Raw genomic sequence first — 23,690 nt, 5'->3', positions numbered from 1 at the left:
CCATGATTAAATACTTTCACCTCTGAGTCCAAAAGCTGCTTCCAGGCTACGATTCTGTTCAAGAACTGCATCCAGCTTGCGGCTTAGCTCTCTTAATGAAGTGGAAGACGAAGAGTACGAGTACCAACAAAATTATTTAATACAGAAATGTGGTCTTGTTGAAAAGTGTGTTTAATACCCGCTTTTAGATTGTTATTTTAAGTGGTACTTTTATTCTGACAAGCCTTACTGAAATCCATATTCTAATTTATTGAATATGACTGTAGATGCCACACTTTTTACTTTTGCTTGTAACCATTTTTGAAAACCATGTATCCTTCTCCTACTTTTCAATTCTGCACTTTATGTTTGTCCATAATGTAACCTATAATACTTAAATTGAGTGCCCGTTCAGCCACCAGTAGCGCTGTTATAAAGGGAAGCGCTCCCAGAGTACGGCCCGTTCTGATGTCACATCCTCCTTGCTGTTGGCTGTGCATGGCTGGACTAAACGGCTGACCGATTCAACACGAAATCTGATTACCACCTTATGTAAATCTTCCCATACTCATTGGTAAGTTACTTTGCAAAATGATTGTTCAGTCTGGTAAAGTTGTCAACTTTACTGCTGAAGTTAATTTTTAATGCTGGTTGTGTTGTGGCATCACTTCTGCATTCGCAAACGGAAGTTCAGAACACAGTTATGTTTACACATTCATGTTCATAAAGTTAGTTATGGTCATAAATTATGACTAATATTTGTTTGTGGCAGATGTTTTAAGGGTCCTTAAGAATTCAGCAGCATTTCTATGGGATCTATAGGATTCTAGAGTGGCGAGCTGGTAGGATTATTAACTTTTCCCTTTTTGATTCTGGACCTTGGACACTGTGAGAGTCCTGTTTTTCCAAAAGGAACTTAAATAAAAGAACATGGGCAATAACTGAACTATCTTTCATATTTTTTGGTTGAATTATAACCACGAACTGAACATTTTTGAACTGAAAAGGATGCAAAAGTCAATAAATTATTATTGCATTTGAATTACTTGATACTTGTCTAATGTAATCTTGTCTTGACACACTTATCTGGTGTCTTTCTAATCATTTATTTGTTGTAACTTAAGTTAAATATATATTTCTGAATCAGGTGAGCGTTTTTCTTTGGTTGTCTTGTTCCATCCCAGGCTCCTACGATGAACTTAATTTTCTGTTGTCAGTTTTGTTAATATCCTTGCGATAACCAGTCCATACCAAAAAGTAACCAATACAATCGTAAAAGTGTTGCAGTGTTACAGTCACATAAAATACCAAATTACAAAAAATGTACATAAAATTACATAAAATCATGTTATAAAATACAGCAAAATATGAAGAAATTGTGTATAAATGGGCACGGTGGCGCAGTTGGTAGTACTGTTGCCTTGCAGCAAGAAGGTCCTGGGTTCGATTCCCGGCCAAGGGTCTTTCTGCATGGAGTTTGCATGTTCTCCCCGTGCATGTGTGGGTTCTCACTGGGTACTCTGGCTTCCTCCCACAGTCCAAAGACATGCCTGTTAGGTTAATTGGTAACTCTAAATTGCCCTTAGGTGTATGAATGAGTGTGTGCGTGGTTGTTTGTGTGTTGCCCTGCGATGGACTGACAACCTGTCCAGGGTGTACCCTGCCTCACCCATAGACTACTGGAGATAGGCACCAGCTCCCCCGTGACCCACTATGGAATAAGCGGTAGAAAATGACTGACTGACCATGTGTATAAATGTTCTTTCAAGAAATTGTATTTGTCTTAACAGTCACTTGTTGTTTCCTGTACATTAATCTATATTTGTTTTACCTTGACCAAAAATACCAATCTTAAAAGAATGTTGGCCATATATGAATGACACATTTTTCAAATATTTACAGTACAGTCAATACAAGTCCATAGTGTATATTTTAAGTTATATATAAGCAAAACAATGTCACAGATAATGTCACAAATAAGTAAATTTAGACAAAGTGAGTCACAAATCCTAATTTAATGGAAAACAAAACATCTATTATTCCAAAGGGGACCTACAACAGCTCTGACTTAAAATGTGGAGGATATTTTGACATTGTCCTGGATGTCCTAACAACTGGCTGCTGGCTGACTGTGACAGGTTCCTGTTCTAAAGCCAGGCAGATCCCCACTCAAATTCTTTCAAGCTGTAAAATACTTATTTGCTGAGGTGGGTAGGGAAATATTTCGAGCAAGTAGCCTGAAGCAGCTGTCATGTATTCAGCAGGTGTTGGATATGGATGGTGTTGGATATGGATGGTGGTTTGTGACCATTATCTGTGAGCCTTCCATTTTTGAGCATAATGAGGCACAGCAAATGTCTTTTGTTCCAACAGAGAAGAAGTCAACAGTTCTGCGCTTTATGTCAAAATAGTCAGCTTTGTCAAACCTCAATTCACCCCATGAATAATCAGCTAGGTCTTGTGAGATTGTAATAAACAACATTAGCATGATTTCTCGGGTGAAGAGAGGGGCTGAGCTGTCCACTGATCATCACCTGGTGGTGAGTTGGATCCGCTGGAGGAGGAGAAAGTCGGACAGACTTGGCAGGCCCAAGCGCATAGTGAGGGTCTGCTGGGAACGCCTGGCAGAGCCCTCGGCCAGAAATGTATTCAACTCCCACCTCCGGGAGAGCTTCGACCAGATCCCGGGGGATGTTGGAGACATAGAGTCCGAGTGGACCATGTTCTCCGCATCTATTGTCGATGCTGCTGCCCGTAGCTGTGGCCGTAAGGTCTGCGGTGCCTGTTGCGGCGGCAATCCCAGAACCCGGTGGTGGACACCGGCAGTAAGGGATGCTGTTAAGCTGAAGAAGGAGTCCTATCGGCTGTGGTTGGCTTGTGGGACTCCTGAGGCGGCTGACGGGTACCGTGAGGCCAAGCGTGCTGCGGCCCGGGCTGTGGCAGAGGCAAAAACTCGGACCTGGGAGGAGTTCGGTGAGGCCACGGAGAAGGACTACCGGTTGGCCTCGAAGCGATTCTGGCAAACCGTCCGTCGCCTCGGGAGGGGGAAGCAGTGCTTCGCCAACACTGTTTATAGTGGGGGTGGGAGGCTGCTGACCTCGACTGAGGACATTATCGGGCGGTGGAAGGAGTACTTCGAGGATCTCCTCAATCCTGCCATCACGCATTCCGTGGTGGAAACAGAGGCTGGGGACTCGGGGTTGAACTCTTTCATCACCCAGGCTGAAGTCACCGAGGTGGTTAAAAAGCTCCGCGGTGGCAAGGCTTCGGGGGTGGATGAGATCCGCCCTGAGTACCTCAAGTCTCTGGATGTTGTAGGGCTGTCATGGTTGACACGTCTCTTCAACATTGCGTGGCGGTCGGGGACAGTGCCTCTGGACTGGCAGACTGGGGTGGTGGTCCCCAGAAGGGGGACCGGAGGGTGTGTTCCAACTACAGGGGGATCACACTCCTCAGCCTCCCTGGTAAGGCCTACGCCAGGGTATTGGAGAGGAGAGTCCGACCGATAGTCGAACCTCAGCTTCAGGAGGAGCAGTGTGGTTTTTGTCCCGGCCGTGGAACACTGGACCAGCTCTATAACCTCTACAGGGTGCTCGAGGGTTCGTGGGAGTTTGCCCAACCGGTTCACATGTGTTTTGTGGACCTGGAGAAGGCATTCGACTGTGTCCCTCGTGATGCCCTTTGGGGGGTGCTCCAGGAGTATGGAATCGGGGGCCCTTTACTAGGGGCCATCCGGTCCCTGTACGAGCGGAGCAGGAGTTTGGTCCGCATTGCCGGCACTAAGTCGGACCTGTTCCCAGTGCATGTTGGACTCCGGCAGGGCTGCCCTTTGTCACCGGTCCTGTTCATAACTTTTATGGACAGGATTTCTAGACGCAGCCAAGGGCCGGAGGGGGTCGGGTTCGGGGACCAGTGGATTTCGTCTCTTCTTTTTGCAGATGACGTGGTCCTGCTGGCCCCCTCTAGCCAAGACCTACAGCAGGCGCTGTGGCGGTTCGCAGCCGAGTGTGAAGCGGCTGGGATGAGGATCAGCTCCTCCAAGTCCGAGGCCATGGTTCTCGACCGGAAAAGGGTGGCTTGTCCTCTTCAGGTTGGAGGGGAGTTCCTGCCTCAAGTGGAGAATTTTAAGTATCTCGGGGTCTTGTTCACGAGTGAGGGAAGAATGGAGCGGGAGATCGACAGACGGATCGGTGCGGCTGCCACAGTAATGGGGGCGCTGTGCCGGTCCGTTGTGGTGAAGAGAGAGCTGAGCCGAAAAGCAAAGCTCTCAATTTACTGGTCGGTCTACGTTCCTACCTTCACCTATGGCCATGAACTTTGGGTCATGACCGAAAGAACGAGATCCCGGATACAAGCGGCTGAAATGAGTTTCCTCCGTAGGGTGGCCGGGCACTCCCTTAGAGATAGGGTGAGGAGCTCGGCCATCCGGGAGGGGCTCGGAGTAGAGCCGCTGCTCCTCCACATCAAGAGGAGCTAGTTGAGGTGGCTCGGGCATCTATACCGGATGCCTCCTGGACGCCTTCCTCGGGAGGTGTTCCAGGCACGTCCCACCGGGAGGAGGCCCAGGGGACGGCCCAGGACACGCTGGAGGGACTATGTCTCTCGGCTGGCCTGGGAACGCCTTGGGCTCCCCCTGGAGGAACTGGAGGAGGTGTCTGGAGAGAGGGACGTCTGTTGAGTCTGCTGCCCCCGCAACCCGGTCCCGGATAAGTGGAAGACGACGAGACGAGACGAGAGAGCATGATTTCTTAGTAGTGTAACTATGTGAATATTTAAGGTTTTTTAGTCAAAGGTGTAAACCTGATACTACTGTTTTCCTTTCACACCTTGTCAGTTTTAGCAGTTTTTGCCCTTACCTTATTATTTCAAGAAATTTTTAAATCAACTTATTATTTGTTGGCATAGCATAATCATCACCACAGGACAGAGCTGTAATTATGTCCTTTCAAGCTATGATCACACTGTCAAGGAGACTAATGAGAATCGTTATGTCACTGATTACTCTGAGCGTATCTAATGAAATAATAGTGACTGGGCCAACATTTTAAAGGGCTTGGCTTCAGGTCTAAGCAGATAAGCAGGTTTCAAAAATATTTTGTATAATTAATTCCAATGTATTTTTTAAGTATAAGGTAACTGAAGATGCTGTGAATGACTGCCAACATTGTTGTTTTTTAAATTTTAGGTTTTAGTGTAATAAATTAAAGCATAATGTTTTGGAAAATAATTTGGAAAAGTCAGGTGCTGACATTTTTTTCTTTGCAGAAAAAACATCATGGATAAAAATACTATTCATTAGAAAAAAAACCTAGAATGATTAAAATAAATCAGAATATTTCAATTGTAGGAATAATATTAGGCTTTACAATAGAAATGTTTAAGATCTTGAAGTGAAACTTTTCAGCCTGTATGGATAGGCTTAAAATAAATCTTTTTTTTTCAGTTACAGCAGCTTCTTTTAATAAGCTGATTCTGCATTTAGAAGAAAGCATGAATTTTCAACACAAGGCTAGGTAAAAAAAAATAAGGAGCCACCATACCTAACTGTAAAAAATAAGAGAAAAGTACTGGTAGAGCATTAATAAGCTAATTTCTCTTCAAGGTAACTGAATCATGACATTGGAGATTAGAATTTCTTGCTAAACACAAAGCGTAGAATGAAAGGAAAATAGTTGATTTTGTATCTTTTGAGGTACAATTAATGCATCGTGTTTTAAAGCTGTAGTTGAAGGGATGAAATAAACTGTTTCCTTAGATGGTTCAATGAATGACATTATATTGAAATGTAAAACAAATAGACAGGTTGAAGTTCACAGCTTTCACCACTATTGGTTACAGGAATTGCTGGGCCAATAGATCCAAAAAAAGTGTTCTATGTCAGTCATGAAACATCAAGTTCTGTTGTGTCAAAAAGTATTTTCTCAGTTATAATTTCAATCTGAAAAGACTCGCAAAGAGACGGTTGGCAATTAGAAAAGTTTTAATGATGTGAAATTACATTATTATATCTTTGGCGCTCAGACCTGGGAGGAAGACATGAATGCTGTGAATGACATGAGCTAAGATGAACATTTGTAAGGCTTAGAGTTAGAGATGTCTTCCCTCTGATCTGACACTGGTGGTGGATTAGCGGCCAGGGAGCCAAGAGTAGATGTGAAGGAAGATGGTGGAGGTGGGGGGGAGGAGGGATGAGCTCAGCTGACAAGCGAGGAGAAACATGGTAGAAGGTCCTTTTAAAAACAAGGCGTCGGAAGTTGATTGGATGATGAATCAGGCAGACAGGATGCTGATTGGAAGGTCGCGAGATGCACGGGGAAGTCATTGGATGGTGGAGACGGCAAGGGTGAGTCTTTCATTATGAATTTTCGTTTGAACTCCATGTGTCCTGTGTTGGGGGTTATGATTATTGATTGATTAATCTTGATCAATAATTATAATTACAAATCATAATTTGACAAAATCAATTTCTTAACCAAAATCCTCATTTATGAATCGAGACCAGAGATGTTTCTGGTGTTGTAATTGCGGCTCAACGCCTTTGACCATTACAACCGTTAAATGCTCCGTAATAATAACTATTGCCGGAGATGTCACTGTTTAATCGACCGTTTCTGCCGAAATGTGTGGAACTTTACCTTATCTTGACTGACAACTCACTTTTGCACACAATGAACACAAAACGCTCTCTCTTTATCTATGTGAATATTTATTAATCTTCACCTACTCAACATGCAAAATTCTACATAACAAGGGTAACACATCTAACTAAGCAAAATAAAGAACACAGCAGTGGGTGTTGAATCAACCAGCATTTATGGCAAAATTGAGAATATGACGAAGAGGTGTGGGGTGAGTGGAGAGTGGGCGGGGGCGCAACTCCAACTGTATTCAGTGATGTCTTGATCATAAAACTTCCCCCAACTCCTGAGCAGACAAAGAGTTATAAACCTTTTGGCGGCAAGCTAGCAAGCAGTGAGATTGGAGAAAAATAGAGAATTTCACCATGAGGTGATTTTAACAGTCCAGTCTTACCACACACCTTCGTTGACTCTCATGTGGTAAAACACGCACAGAGCTAGGAACGCAGCAGCTCCAGATATCAAAATAACACATCAAAGTTTCAATAACAAGGTTACATGCACATATCATTCAGAACACATGAGATCCTAACTAGCGATTCTGATCGCTTCTACAACCTCTGACCCTGCCCAGGCCTTCTAATAAAGAAATAAAAATAAAGGATGGGTTTTACTTGGTGAAGTTTCCTTCTGGGGCAGCGAGTGAGAGGGAAAGATGGGGGGTTGAAGCGTTGTGCGCGTCCGCAGCTCAACTCCAGGAAAGCGGTCAGTCCCCGTCCTTTGGCCTTCTTGACGAAAAGGAAAAATATGATCTGACCATCAAAGTCGACTTGGGATGAAAACACGGTGGCGGTTCGTTCCTCGAACTCCGTGTTTTTAGTTACGTGTTAACTCACGTCTTCGATCGGCAAAGTGAAATTTCTGGCCTTCCTAGTCCAGAAACCTGAGTTATGAATTGTTTGTTTTCCAACGAGAGAGAATGAACGAACTCTGAAAAGAGCTCTTCTCTTGAAGTGGCGCACTTCAGTCACTAGTCCGGTCCTAGCAGAAGGCGTATGTTCAAGGTGAGCGCCTTCCTATATAGCGTCCTGTGACGTCAGACTTGGGACGCCCAGTCATATCAGCCGCAATGCTCGATGGGATATGTAGGAGCGGGCTGTCCTGGATACAAAATGGCCGATGCCATTGGAGAGGCACAGTGACGTCCAACAACGTGCAGATAGTCCAATACTCAGCAACAAGTGGTCCAACACCTGGTTTGTTAATGTGTGTGTATTTGGCTGAAAAGTGTAGAATAGTCTATAACTGCAATTTTAGGAAGTTGGACAGCAGGTGTATCTTCATGAGCTCAGAAAGGGCATCTGCATTGCATGAGATAAAGTAACATCATCAGTTCATTGCTGCGGCATTTGAGTTACACTTGGATACATTCTGTAGTAGTGGTAATTCTTGGGGATCTTAGTGAATTCCAGCATGGTACTAGGATATCATGCCACCTGTGCAATAAGTCCAGTCTAAAAAGATAATTACTACTGATATTCCATGCTCAGCTGTTAGTGATATTATAGCAAAGTGTAAGCAATTGAAAATGCCAGCGACTCAGCCACGAAGTGGTAGGCCAGGTAAAATCACAGAGCTGGTTTAGCTGATTGCTGAGGTGTACTGTGCATAGAGGTCACCAACTTTGTGCAGTCAGAAGTTGTACACCTCCAACTTTAAATGAACTTTTAGATTAGCTCCAGAGGAGTGCATAGAGAGTTTGGCAGTTGCCAGGAGCACAGCATAATGTCATCATTATGTGTTAACATTAACTGTTAAAATTGGCGCAGAGGGGATTATGTTGTGTTTTTCAGGGGTTGGGTTAAGGCCTTAGTTCCCAATAAAGAAATTCTTAATGCTACCGCAGACATTTTGGACAATTTCATTCTCCTAACTTTGCAGGAATAGTTTGGGAATGATCCCTTCCTTTTCCATTTGCTCCTCTCCACAAATAAAGGTCCATAAAGATGTAGATGAGCCATGGTATTGTAGAAGAACTTGGCTGGCCTACAAAGGGTCCCGACCTTACCCAATGGAACACCACTGGAATGAATAAAAGGGGAGGCTGCCACCCTTGCCTTTTCGTCAAGCATCAACCTTACAACCTTACAATCCTTACAATCTGCCTTACAAATCTGCTTCTGGAAAAAATGCTAATAAAATTCTGTAAACACTAAACACAGTGTAAAACCTTTCCAGAGGATTTGAATCTATTATACCTGCACAAATTGGGCTGACAATTGCATTGGAGCCTATGGATTAAGGATGTCACTCAAGTTCATATGTGTATGAAAGCACACATCCAAATATGTTTGGCTATATACTGTATGTTGCCTCTAAGTTACAATAAATGCAGAACAAATTCTTCATGTCCAAAATATCTTTGGCATATTTGCTTAACTTGAGACCAATCTATGAATGCTACAGCATCAGATGCAGAGAACGGTAATGCTGGAGTGCTATTTACTTAAAGAATGATATGATTAGACATTGCTTTTCTATACCTTTTGAAATACAATGTAATTCAGAATATTGTAATGCAGGTGTAATATATTGTGTTTTTTGTTTTTATGTCATAAAACAAAAATAGAACACACATTATTAGTACTGGGTTGGACCCCTCATTTGCCTTAAAACACGCCCATATTTTTGCATGTCGTGAATTCAACAAGGTGTCTGACTTGATAGCATCACACAGTTGCTGCTGATTTGCTATCTGGCCATCTACATCCCAAATATGCTCTATTGGATTAAGATCTGGTTGACTGTACATGCCTTATGTTCAAGAAATGAGTTTGATTGTGTTTCTCTTCTTATTCATAGAGACTACTCCTAGACCAGTGATTTCATGTTTTTACTTGTGTCTGTTCTGTCTTCTTAAACCCCCAGTTGGTTACAGCAGATGGTCACTTACACTGAGCCAGCTTCTGTTGGATTTTTCCTTCTGTTAATAGAGAGTTTTCCTTTCCATTATCACCGCATACATGCTGAGTATAAGGAACTGCTGAAAAGTGAGTGATTCAATGTATTCAACTGTCTGCTGCCATTGCATGCTCATTCAGGAGAAAGGAATGCTGCAAAGTCAGCATGCATGTATTTGGCTTTAAATCTCTATATGACTGGATTGAGCTGACCATGTATTTCTGTAAATAAACTGGATCTGTTTGTCTTGTAAAGTGCCTTGATACATTATTTGCTGTGAATTGGTACTATATAAATAAACTGAACCTAACCAAATGTAGGGTGACTTGTTCAGCAACAATACTCAGGAAGGCTTTGGTGTTTAAACAATACTAAATTGTACTGAGGAGCCCAAAGAGTGCTAAGAAAATTCCCCATCACCAGCATGAACCTTTGATGCAAGGCAGTACCGATCCATTCTTTCATGTTATTTATGCCAAACTCTAACCAAGCCATCTGATTATCTTAGTTGATATCAAGACTCATCAAACCAGGCTACACTTTTCAATCATATTGTATAGTTTTTGGAGCCTGTTAAAATTGTGGCCTTAATTTCCTGTTTTTAGCTGACAGGAGAGGCACGCTGTATGGTCTTTTTGTGCTGCAGTCTTTGCTCATTCTACTCTGACCTCTGAAAGCAAGGTATTTTTACCCACTTAAATGCCCTTACTGGATATTTTGTCCTGTTTGGGCCATGCTCTGTAAGCCCAAGAGATGGCTGAAAATCCCAGTAGATCAGCTGTTACTGAAACACACAGACCAGCCCATCTGGCATCAATAACCATCCAACCATGCATTTAAAGTCACTTAAACCCTTTCTTTACCATTGTTATGCTCTCTTTGCACTTCAGAGATGCATCTTCACCATGTCATTAAGATGCTGCTATGAAATCGAACAGGTACCTCATTAAATGGCCAGTGAATGTATATCAGTTTTTATATAGCTGAATATTTTTTATGAACTTGTTGACAATGTTGTTAGTGGTGTAGCAAACAGTGAGTGACTTTAAAATATATATTTTTACATATTAGCATGGCATTATATTTGTTAAACTGATGTTAAGGACAAATAGATGTATTTACCTTTAGAATATTTCCATGTGTGTCTTCTCAATAACACAAAAAAAGAGCTTGCCCTGAAGTTGTGAAGATATGTGAAGTTTTGCTGGCAGTTTCAGGAGGAACTCTTCAATAAACAACAACAAAAAACATTCCAGATGCTAAATCACCGTGCAGTGGAGCGATTTTAAGCATTTGCACTTCCATTTGAGTTGAAAGCTCAATGACTAAAACCAAACAATCCTGATGGATTTTTTGCCTATAAAACAAGGTCTCAGGAAATGGTGCATGACTGCCAAGCATGGTAGGTGGACATGCTTTGTGGCGCACAATTATGCTCTCACGACAATGAATGCTCACTGGCTGTACTGATATTTTAGAAACGTGTTCTCTTTGTTTATCATGTTGCTTTACTGCAGCAGAAAACGAAAAAAAAAAAAAAAAAGAAGTCTTCTGCAGATACATCATGCTCAAATAGACCATGCATTGTTCCCGTGACATGCTTACAGCACAGTCAGCATCGCGCTAGAGGAATTAATTATGTTCCTGCTTTTCTGGGGATTATTCAGCAACAGCTACATGTATTCACATCAGCATTGGAGATTATTTGCATTTAGAGCTGGTTGTTTCGAATAAAAATATCTAATTCAAATCTGTTCTTGTAAATATCCTGCACTTACCCCTTAGGACAAATATGATTTAAATACAAATTCAAATGAGTTTCAGACATACGTTCTCATACTACTTTGAGGCAGCTGTGAAGACAATTTTTTTGTCCTCATAAATGTCAATCTGCAGATTATGATTCTGTGAAAATAAATTAAATACTAAAATTGTCATTACTTCTCTGGGCCACACGGTGGCAGTCTTTTCTACATTTTGAGAAATAAAAATGCTTTATTTTTCTTACCTTTTTTTCAGACAGAATTAGTCCAAATCTTTAACAAAAAGAAGAAAACACATAGACAGACATGCTAAATTCAATATTCAAGGACACAACACTTGTTCCAATGTTTATAGAAGCTTGACGTATATCTGGTCACTATGTTATAACAGTCAAGGCTTCTACTATTGAATTTTTTGATTCATTCAAATGGCACATACATTTATACATGTAGTTCCTCAATAAGGCATGAAAAGTTATTAGTTGTTCCAATAAGAATAATGCTCAAAGACTGCATTAGAACAAAATGTTTTGAATATATATTACACTCATTAACATAAATTATGTATATTTATCAGACATACAAATAATCAGTTTTCAGAACATATGTTTAAAGATAATTGCCTTTTTTTTGCCACTTTACTCCGTTTGACAGTGAACAATTGAAAAAAAACTAATTGTCTTGTCAGCATAATGGAGAGTCATTTCACAGTGTAATGACAGTCATTTCAACTATTTGCACATGAAAAATTACTCTCATTTTGTTACCCCTGCCTTGTAAAACATGTATTATTTCAGTGATGTCAATGATTGTAATCCTTGATTACATGTGCTTGTTGAGGAAAGATTTATTCCACTTTTCAAAGCTTGGATAACACATCAAACATCAATTTGGGGGATCAAGTAGAGACAAATTATCCATGTAAGCTGGAAATCTGGTGAATCCAATATATGTTAAAACAGCAGAATGCAGAGGTTATAGAGGTTCTTTATACCATTTTTAAAAAATCCCTACTGTAAAAACGTTGTTTCACCCTTTGACAGGACATCTTATGCTTTGATGATCATGACTTTCTGTTTAGCTTGAGATTTAGTAAATTAAACCATGAAAAACACCTGCATCTGTACTCCAAGCATCTCACTGCCAATCATCTGTTGCCCCATTGTTGCCATTCTTCACGCAGTCTTAGACACCATCTGCTAAAATCTGAATAATGAAGCATCTACATTTGCCACCCAAACACTGGCAACGTCCTGTGAAGGTTTACTAATTTGCCCTTGTTGATCTGCACCTTTAAAACATCATCACTTTAAATAAGTATACGAGCAAAAAAAGATAGTGGAGTTGTTTTTGTAATTTATGCATTGTGTACAGATTCTGTGCATTGGGATGGGGAACTTCATTTTACTCGTTTTACTGATCAAAGGTAAATTTAATCTAAGAAATTTAGAGTTCTTTTCAAAATAATACATCATGTTTTTCTCCTAGATGAAGCTAGTGAAAAGCTACCGCTGCAATTAACTGACTTATTTTTTAACAGAAGAAACAGCCCAGGACAAGTGCTTCTGCGTTTTCTGTGGGTCTGCTCTGCCTTTTTAAACCCCATTTGGTCACAGCAGATAGCCGCTCACGCTGAGATGTGTTTTGCTGGAGGTTTCTTCCTGTTAAAGGACAGTCAGTCATTTCCACTGTCACATTATAATTGTAAAGGATAAAAAATTTGTCTCAAAGGATAATGTCTAGATGCAAGCAATGCTCCCATCAACTGGGCTTCCCTAAATAGATAAAACTAAACCAATTAGCACAACAACCTAAATTTGACCACACTGTATTATAACTGTAATCAAATTGGAATGTATTTATTCGATCCATATGATTGGATTGATTTGATTATATACACTGCTCAAAAGAATAAAGGGAACACTCAAATAACACATCCTAGATCTGAATGAATGAAGTATTCTCATTGAATACTTTGTTCTGTACAAAGTTGAATGTGCTGACAACAAAATCACACAAAAATCATCTATGGAAATCAAATTTATTAACCAATGGAGGCCTGGATTTGGAGTCACGCACACAATTAAAGTGGAAAAACACACTACAGGCTGATCCAACTTTGATGTAATGTCCTTAAAACAAGTCAAAATGATCCTCAGTATTGTGTGTGACCTCCACGTGCCTGTATGACCTCCCTACAACGCCTGGTCATGCTCCTGATGAGACGGCGGATGGTCTCCTGAGGGATCTCTTCCCATGCCTGGACTAAAGCATCCGCCAACTCCTGGACAGTCTGTGGTGCAACGTGACGTTGGTGGATGGAGCGAGACATGATGTCTCAGATGTGGTCAATCGGATTCAGGTCTGGGGAACGGGCGGGCCAGTCCATAGCTTCAATGTCTTCATCTTGCAGGAACTGCTGACACACTCCAGCCACATGAGGTCTAGCATTGTCCTGCATTAGGAGGAACCCAGGACCAACCGCACCAGCATATGGTCTCACAAAGGGTCTGTGGATCTCATCTCGGTACCTAATGGCAGTCAGGCTACCTCTGGCAAACACATGGAGGGCCGTGCGGCCCTCCAAAGAAATACCACCCCACACCATTACTGACCCACTGCCAAACCGGTCATGCTGAAGGATGTTGCAGGCAGCAGATCGCTCTCCACGGTGTCTCCAGACTCTGTCACGTCTGTCACATGTGCTCAGTGTGAACCTGCTTTCATCTGTGAAGAGCACAGGGCGCCAGTGGCGAATTTGCCAATCCTGGTGTTCTCTGGCAAATGCCAAGCATCCTGCACGGTGTTGGGCTGTGAGCACAACTGCCATTTGTGGACATCGGGCCTTCATACCTTCTTCATGGAGTCGGCTTATAACCGTTTGTGCAGATACATGCACATTTGTGGCCTGCTGGAGGTCATTTTGCAGGGCTCTGGCAGTGCTCCTCCTGTTCCTCCTTGCACAAAGGCGGAGGTAGCGGTCCTGCTGCTGGGTTGTTATCCTCCTACGGCCTCCTCCACGTCTCCTGGTGTACTGGCCTGTCTCCTGGTAGCACCTCCAGGCTCTGGACACTACGCTGACAGACACAGCAAACCTTCTTGCCACAGCTCGCATTGATGTGCCATCCTGGATGAGCTGCACTACCTGAGCCACTTGTGTGGGTTGTAGAGTCTGTCTCATGGTTCCACGAGTGTGAAAGCACCACCAACATTCAAAAGTGACCAAAACATCAGCCAGAAAGCATAGGTACTGAGAAGTGGTCTGTGGTCCCCACCTGCAGAACCACTCCTTTATTGAGTGTGTCTTGCTAATCGCCAAATATTTCCCCTTGTTGTCTTTTCCATTTGCAAAACAGGATGTGAAATTGATTGTCAATCAGTGTTGCTTCCTAAGTGGACAGTTTGATTTCACAGAAGTTTGATTTACTTGGAGTTATATTGTGTTGTTTAAATGTTCCCTTTATTTTTTGAGCAGTGTATTTATGCATTGAAATTCAAAACGTTTGTCCTGTAAAGCACCTTAAGATGGCATTTGTTGTAAATTGGTGCTATATCAAAACTGAATTGAATTGATCTGAATAAACTTATGCAATATGGATGTAATAGACTTTATTTAGCGTTGTTTAGAGGATTAGTATAATATGTATTTAAAACGTATATGCTCTGCTTACAGCCTTTACTTTGTTCTCATCTTTCAGAAATCAAAAATTAATGTCACTAGCTTTTCATGTATGCAACTGTACACAGTGGATAGGACCAATCAGCATCAACATTACCAGTAACTTGATGTTTTTATAGGATGTCGCAAGAGTGTTCAACCCCTTTGAAGGTTTTCAAATTTTTGTGTTGCAACCACAAAGTACAATGTATTGTATTTAACTTTTTGTGACAGACTGAGAAAAAAACAGTGATAAATATAAAATGGAAGGAAAAAGTTGCTTCAAACATTTTATTACAAATATAACTCTGAAAAGAATTCCATGCACACATGATTTCCCTTCATAAAATCCAGAGATGAATGGCTTTTAGAAGTTACATTATTAGTACATGAAGTCCACTTGAGTGCCATTTCATATCATTACTAATAATGCATTTCTGTCAAGGTCTCAGAAGTTTGTTAAAGAACATTCATGAACAAATATCTTCTTCGCTAATGTCGTGGAGAAGTGCAAGAGATATAAATACTTACACAAAGTTATTTGGGTTATTTTAGATTTGGAGAGCACATCTTTATGACAACAAAAGCACAGAACCACAGTACGTTTTTTTAATAAGGATGTTTTCGGAGCATTAGACGGAACTTGTATTAAATCTCTGAAGATGTTTTTTTGTTTTTTTTTTCACTTGAATCATTTAAGATGTTCCTGTGTAACAAACTATCTGGTGCGCAACGGTTATTCCTCAGCTGGGAGCAATAAAAAGTGTAGTAAGTGCGGGTAAACTATTGCACACATTTTTTTGCTTTTTTCAGTTGGTGGTTAAAGGCTAACAGCAGTGATACTGATGGAAATGTGGAGGCTGAAAATGACAAACTCCAACTTGCTTTCATTAAAGCGTCAGAAGAACTCTTTGATGTTTTTAGACTGTGTTCCTCCAGTCAATATTAGACATAAACAGAACTCATGCTGCATGTATGTGTGGGTGTATTTTATTTATATATTTCTAAGATATACCTCTTGCATAATAATTCGTTTTGTCTATATTTTACCAAAAGAAGAAAGTATACACTCACTGGCCACTTTATTAGGTACACCTGTCCAATTAACGCAGATTTCTAATCAGCCAGTCACATGGCAGCACCTCAATGCATTTAGGCATGAAGACATGGTCAAGACAACCTGCTGCAGTTCACACCGAGCATCAGAATGGGGAAGAAAGGTGATTTAAGTGACTTTGAACGTGGCATGGTTGTTGGTGCCAGACGTGCTGGTCTGAGCATTTCAGAAACTGCTGATCTACTGGGATTTTCATGCACTACCATCTCTAGGGTTTACAGAGAATGGTCAGAAAAAGAGAAAATATCCAGTGAGCGGCAGTTCTGTGGACGCAATTGCCTTGTTGATGCCAGAGGTCAGAGGAGAATGGCCAGACTGGTTCGAGCTGATAGAAGGGCAAGAATAACTCAAATAATCACTCGTTACAACCAAGGCATGCAGAAGAGCATCTCTGAACGCACAACACGTCAAATCTTGTGGCAGATGGGCTACAGCAGCAGAACACCACACCGGGTGCCACTCCTGTCAGTTAAGAACAGGAAACTTAGGCTACAATTCGCACAGGCTCACAAAATTGGACAATAGAAGATTGGAAAAACGTTGCCTGGTCTGATGAGTCTCGATTTCTGCTGCGACATTCAGATGGTAGGGTCAGAATTTGGCATCAGCAACATGAAAGCATGGATCTATCCTGCCTTGTATCAACGGTTCAGGCTGGTAGTGGTTGTGTAATGGTGTGGGGGATATTTTCTTGGCACACTTTGAGCCCCTTAGTACCAATTTAGCATTGTGTCAACGCCACAGCCTACCTGAGTATTGCTGCTGACCATGTCCATCCCTTTATGACCACAGTGTACCCATCTTCTGATGGTTACTTCCAACAGGATAACGCGCCATGTCATAAAGCACGAATCATCTCAGACTGGTTTCTTGAACATGACAATGAGTTCACTGGACTCAAATGGCCTCCACAGTCACCAGATCTCAATCCAATAGAGCACCTATGGGACGTTGTGGAACGGGAGATTCGCATCATGGATGTGCAGCCAACAAATCTGCAGCATCTGTGTGATGCTATCATGTCAATATGGACCAAACTCTCTGAGGAATGTTTCCAGTACCTTGTTGAATCTATGCCACGAAGGATTAAGGCAGTTCTGAAGGCAAGAGGAGGTCTAACCTGGTCCTAGCAAGGTGTACCTAATAAAGTGGCCGGTGAGTGTATAAATTTATATTATACAGTTTTTTTTTCCCCAAGAGAGTCTTCATTTAAAATATAAATATATATTTTTTAATACGGCACTGTTAACTTACATGATTTTGTAATTAGAAATGTTTTACACCCCAGTCAGAAAACTGTCACAGTTTTCTAAATAGACAGGCTTAAAGGACTGTTGCAAATCATATTTTGAGAAACCATTCCAAATGTTCCCTCCAAATAAAATTTTATTGAAAAGACATTGTCTTCAATCTAAACAACATGGATATGTGGCTGGAAAATGGAAGGTAATGGGCCATTCATTAAGATAAAAAAAAAAATGGTTTTCATCAAATGGGCTGAACAAGACAACATTTCAGTGTCATTGTTTAGTTTAAATTTTAACAGGATGTATGAGCAAGAAGTAAATGTTTCAATGTTTTCTTTTTTCTTTTTGATAAATAAAGACTAGTATTAGGTGACCTGAAATGGCCATAAAATAGACCTCAATGGAATTCCATTGCTGGAATCTTAACAGCTGACATATTCACAATGGCAAATATAACTCTCACAACACATAGGTTTAAAAGCTGGTTTGACACTATAGGGCCTACAACATTTTAACACCAACTAGCTATTCAAAAACATGTTCCTTTACACAATTTTAAGTAAATACTATTAAGTGCTGATAACTTTTCATTTCTGAATAAAAAAATAAAGTGAAAATATCCAATGCTGAGTCATTAGCAATAACATTCGTGGTATGACAGCATTAGGAAAAAAAAAAAAAGTTAATTAAAAACATTTTGGAGTGACCATTATCAGCCAAATGCACTCCTAAATTGAAAACATTTTTAAACCTCTGTGGATGTGCTTCAGAGTTTTATGGAAGCAAATCGTTATCATATTTCAAATGAAAAAGCATTTTTAGAAATGCTTTTTCATTTTAAGAATGTGGCTACATTGTTTGACCCATAAATGAAATTAGTAATCAATAATCCTATTCGCATTTTAATTTTCTTCTTCAAGACTGCTCATTTTATGCCATAATCAAAAAGAAAACAAAGCAGACATTGCTTTTTCGTTTTCGTGGTCTGCCCGCAAAGTACAGCCCAGAACTCGAAAACGAAAAAGCATTCCGAGCGGCAGGCGCAGCAGAGTGACGTCAGCAGCCACTCATCCTCAGCTCCCTGCTGACCAAACTACCCAGCTTGTTCGGTAGGGGGCACTGTGCACGTCTGCATTGGCTGTGGCAGTTCCGCCACATCCTGCCACTGAAGCTGCCACCGGAACTGCCACAGCCTGCCGCAGGGTGGCAGGGGATTCCATGAGGATGCCAGATGGTGCCAGACCGGCCGTAAAAGCCGCTGTTTTTGTGGAAGCTAATGCTGATAATTGGCAAATGGGTTGTCATTATTGTTAATAGTGGCCCTGTCCAAATACCCACACTACACCCTACCCCCCTCTATGAAGTGTTTACTTTGTACAAGTGCATGTAGGGGTTGAAGTGCACAGGTTACAAGCGTATTGGAGAATTGGGACAGTAGGGGTTACGTCATCGACTTGCACCTCTGCACCGTAACTGCAACATCAAAAAGGGCGGGAACCAGTGCTGTTTTCGCAGTCTTGCTGCTAAAAAAAACTATTTAAAACTGCAACAAGCAATTGTTTTGAGGAGAAGAAAGTGCAGGAAGCAAATGAGGCTTTTACACCAGACTCTCGCCACGCCAGTGTTTGTTTGAAAGGTAACTTCAGTGTTATGGCCTACAGACTGCCTGTTACCTTTAAATAATGATTTCATTATTGATTATTATTTAATAAACAGCTTTAGACCCATAACATAAGGTGATTGTGTTTACTTGACATGGAAAATAAATAGCATTATGTGTGACGTGTTGAAAGGATAATTAAGATTTATTGCACAAACGGCTGGTTTATTATAGAGCACGAGCGGCTATTCTGAATTGTCACTCACAGAAAATTATAAAGAAATGCTTAAAAACATGCTGGATGTCCCAGGCCAGAAGGCTGCCACGAGGATGCCATGAGGATGCCACAGTCTGCCACCCGAACTGCCAGTTCTTCTTGCCACTGCCACAAATTGAGCTCGGCCCTGCTGCAATTCAATCAATTTCTCGGCACGTTTGCAATGTAATGCAATGCAGACGTGCACAGCGCCCCCTACCGAACAAGATGGGTAGCTCGGTCAGCAGGGAGCTGAGGAAGAGCGACTGCTGACGTCACTCTGCTGTGCCCGCCGCTCGGAATGCTTTTTCGTTTTCGAGTTCTGTGCAGTACTTTGCGGAAAGACCACGAAAACAAAAAAGCAATGTCTGCTTTGTTTTCTTTTTGATTATGGCATAAAATGTGGAGTCATGAAGAAGAAAATTAAAATGCAAATAGGATTATTGATTACTAATTTAATTTATGAGTCAAACAATGCAGCCACATTCTTAAAATGAAAGAGCATTTCTGAAAATGCTTTTTCATTTGAAATATGGTAACGATTTGCTTCCATAGAGTTTAGCTGTTCCACTAAAATGCAAAGTGCGCAGATATTCTACAGTGTTTATATAAGGGGTTAATTTCTTTGTCTTGAGTGGCAGCAGTGTTCCTGGTTTTGACATAAAAAGTCTGCAGTGCTTTCAGACCAAACAGTTTTGGGGGCTTACTGGGGGTAATGGGCGATGGCGAGCTCGCCGGATGACTACACAAAGTTAAGGGCTTTTTCTCGGGTTGTGTTCTCAGCACATAATGTAACACAGAGATGATGTAACCATCAAACTGACAAGCGTTCATCGCTCCAAATAGAAATGATATGGCATATAATTTATAGTATAGTGCAATGATAAAAACAACTGCAAATGCAGTAAGTAAAAGAAGCAATTTCTGAAAAAAAAGAATGCATATGGCATTTATCTTAAATGAATAAATAAGCAAAGAACAAGCAATTTCAGCCTTAGCCTTTTAGTTTAGTAATGTGTATTACACCCTTTTTTACAGGGTTTTTCTAGTCAGAATGAGCAGGTGCAAACAGTCCACTATTCACAGACACATGAAGTTGGTTTCGAAGGGCTGGTGCTTATCTATAGTGATAATTGGGCGAGAGGCAGGGTACACCCTGGAATTAAAACAATCAATCAATCAATCAATGTTGCAACTCAAAGCATTTCATTAACTTAGGTGGGCAATCCCACCTGGCATCACTAGCATTACACTTCCAAACTAACTGCAAACACTCTTTAGAAAAGAGTGTAAATGTCGGGACCTGGGTGATGTTCACTTTGTTTTTGCCTGCTATGAACGGTACTTCAACCCTAGGTTCCGCTTGAGCTCTGCAGGTTGAGGTGAGAGTGTTTCTCATCACCATCATCAGCTGGGAGGTTTAAAAGGGGCATGCTGCCAGCACTTCGACGCCTGAGTGTTTTGCCTTTGTGGTAACATTCCACCGGCCAAATTATAGTTTTTTTTCCATTGTTTATGACGGACCAAGACTAACAATTTTTGTCCTCACTTATTTCCAGTTCAGTTTCTAGACCAAGCTCAAGCTCCTGTGGAGAACTTACCCGACCACGCCTTCCACGCCAAGACTTCAAGTTTGGATCCCACGTCAAGTTCCAGCAGGCAGCAACTGAACTCCTTACCTCCAGCTTCCACCGAGCGAACCCTGTCCACCCTCCCGCGAGTGGCACCTCAGGACTCCGTCCTAAAGAAGAAGCACCAGATCTAAGTTCTGATTCCAGAAAGGAAGGTCAGCAGAATCTACGTAACCCAGGCTCACTAAGGCTTACCAGACCCGGAACGTTATTCCTCCCGACGGACCATCCACTACTGCAAACTGTAAGATAACCAACCATAACAAATCCATCTTTCTGAAACGATCCACTGCTTACCTGTTTGCCTCTCCATGCAGCAGAGAAGTTCCTGTCCTGGTTCACACACCCTCCAAACCTCTGGCAAAATAAATGCTTTAAACTTCTACTTCTTTCTGAGTGTTTTCTGCATGTGGGTCAAATCAGCAACAACCAAAATGACAGTAAACTTTTGTTTTTACTCCGTACATAAACAGTAAATGCTTGCAAACTTATTCGACTTCATTTGGAAAATGGCTTCAGCTCAAGAAAGTTAATCCTATCACTTTGCAAGATCTTCACTATTCATAAAATCACTGCATTTTGTCAGAAGGCAAATTGTATGTATGCAGACATTAATTATGAGGAAGAGAGAGAGAGAGAAAAAGAGAGCACTTGTATCTTAATTACCAAAAAGGCTCTCTCACATTTTAAATGTCTCTGGGAGCAAATCAAGTCACAAAATTTAGGTTTTGAGTCCTGTGGTTCTGCATGAAGATTAAAATTTATAGTCCTTTTGAATGCAGCGTCATTAATCAGCTGTTCAATCGTTTTTTAAGTGGCCATAGTCGTTGCTGGTTTGGTTTTTTTCCCCTTAAACATCATCTGAATTCCTTCAGCACCACCTTTCATCTAGTTTTATTTCCTACATGGGGAATAACTCATTGCTTTGAGATTAGCTTGTAGTTGGTAAAATGAGCTTTATGTTGTATTGGTGCTGAGTGCATCGCCTTTTCCAACTGTCTTAATAACTCTCTTCCCTCCTGTATGTTTTATTGTTCAATACAGTTGTGCTTTCATTGGCTGTTTCTGGCTTCGTATGCTGATGTTTGCCTAACAGACAAAATTGACTTTCCCATGCAGAGTGCATGCTATCACTTCTTAAAAACTAATTGAAAATACATCACTTTAACATCAACAGCAGAATATGGAAGTAAAAGTGTGGTTTGTCTTGGTTCATACTTGAATCATATTATAACGTTTACAATCTGCTCTTTATTTATTCACCCAAAAACTTGCAGAGCTCTTGTATATACAGCACTTTCACACCAAAGGTCACATTAAGGTCACTGATTGTTTTACTTAAGGACACTTTAGGTCTATTTGAACGACCAACCATCCTTCCAACCGGAAAACAACTTTGTGCTAACTAGCAGAGGAATAACCTTGCATGGCAGATAGTTTGTTACTCTATAGTTTTTTTTCACCTCTCATTCTGTGGCCAGGAGCCCTTCAGGTCCACCTTCACTCCACTAAATCATCACCTTCTAATTTCCTGTAAATGCTTCCTGGCCATGGGGCCTCCTTGCCACTGCCAAGGTATGGGTGTGCCAGCCCCTCATTCCCATTACCAGTGTTACACCTCAGCTCCTCATCCTCAAACTTCACTCCTTGCAGCAAACCTGAGTTTATGTGATTATTACCTCGCCTTGTGCCGTGTGTGTGTCAATAATCCTCTGGCAACAAATCTTTAAAACAGAACACCCATCCATCCTCTTCTCTCATCATTTGCAGCCAATATTTTATATCAGAAACATTTGTTCATTTCCTCCAAACATATTCAAATGTTACTCTTTTCAGCTCCCTGTTGTCACTTAGAGTTTTTAAAACATATTAGTTTTCCTGATGAATGGGCTTCTGGAATATGCTTGTAATTATTTGAATATGAATATGCATTAAAAACAGCAGGGGGATCTCAACAAGCACATAGACACCTTTACAAGCAATCTAAACTGGTAGACAATGCATTTTATTCTCCACATCTCTTGCCCCCTGTCCCCTAAATGCTACCCGTTTCTCCTGCAGCAGCTGGAATCCAAGTAAAGCACCCAAAGCAGTCTTTAAGAATGAAAAGTGCAGTGAACAAATGCCATTGTTACAATAAGAGAACATTTCTCCTTATCTTTTTTCAGCTCCCTGTGTTCTGTGCCTCCTATTCTTCCAGTCCTCTCATTTTCCCAGTGCATTGCAGCTCCTCCCTCCACCTCTCATCAGCTGCCCTTCCCTCTTCCTCTCTTTTCTCTGCTAGGTGCAGCATGTATGTGAGCGTGTGTGAGCCAGCAGAGCCGCCTGTGTGTTTACATGTCAGCCTATCAGTGCTGCTGGATTTAGCGCATCTGGAGAGGACGAAGGCATTTCTCAAATGCCCCTTGGACAAGGGATTCTCATCTCTGCGTATGCTCCTTTTACCCTTCTTAATCTAGCACGTTCTGAATCCTTGCATTCTCGACTCCATGCTTTTGGAGGCATTTTGAATTTCCTTGGCAACATGGAGCTGCCTGAATTAGAATTCTCTGCATGACAGTCCTGGTAAGTACTCTGTCTCTATGGTGGGCTTTGAGCACTGAGTCACTGGATCAGATTTATTATGGTGCAGTGGTGGGGCCAAGGGATCGGCAAGAAGCAAATTATTGTGAGAAATAAAACTGTGTACTCTAGGCAAATGAAGGGGATGTAAAGAAGGAGACTTATCCTCAGATGAAAGCTTTAGGTCTTATTTGTGCTATGTCATCCGGAAAGGCTTCAAATTGCTCCTCTGCCCTAAAATCCTGAAAACCTAAAAATTTTAGAGGGACTACATTCAAAAGGTGTGTGCATATGGTTAAAATGTACTAAAACATATGTTAGATACTTCTGCTTATATT

The 23,690-nt window shown here is 41.4% G+C and overlaps 1 protein-coding gene across 4 annotated transcripts in view; it reads left to right on the top strand.

Annotated features, from left to right (window-relative positions):
• Positions 1–451: 451 nt before the first annotated feature.
• Positions 452–23,690, top strand: part of lingo1b (leucine rich repeat and Ig domain containing 1b) — a 42,464-nt gene continuing 19,225 nt past the window's right edge. The window contains exons 1-3 of one of the 4 annotated variants that reach the window (XM_047364133.1): positions 517–553; positions 20,516–20,631; positions 20,719–21,034. In XM_047364133.1, the coding sequence (XP_047220089.1) occupies positions 20,591–20,631; positions 20,719–21,034 (357 nt within the window). In that variant the 5' untranslated portion in view covers positions 517–553; positions 20,516–20,590. Of the gene's footprint in view, positions 554–20,515; positions 20,632–20,718; positions 21,035–23,002; positions 23,356–23,690 lie in introns of those variants that run through there. The other 3 variants (XM_047364137.1, XM_047364135.1, XM_047364134.1) reach the window with 3 other exon arrangements.

The sequence above is a fragment of the Girardinichthys multiradiatus genome, chromosome 4 (assembly GCF_021462225.1).
Source record: "Girardinichthys multiradiatus isolate DD_20200921_A chromosome 4, DD_fGirMul_XY1, whole genome shotgun sequence".
Lineage (NCBI taxonomy): Eukaryota > Metazoa > Chordata > Actinopteri > Cyprinodontiformes > Goodeidae > Girardinichthys > Girardinichthys multiradiatus.
Note: the sequence above shows the minus strand (reverse complement) of the source record. Positions and strands in the feature narration are given on the sequence as shown.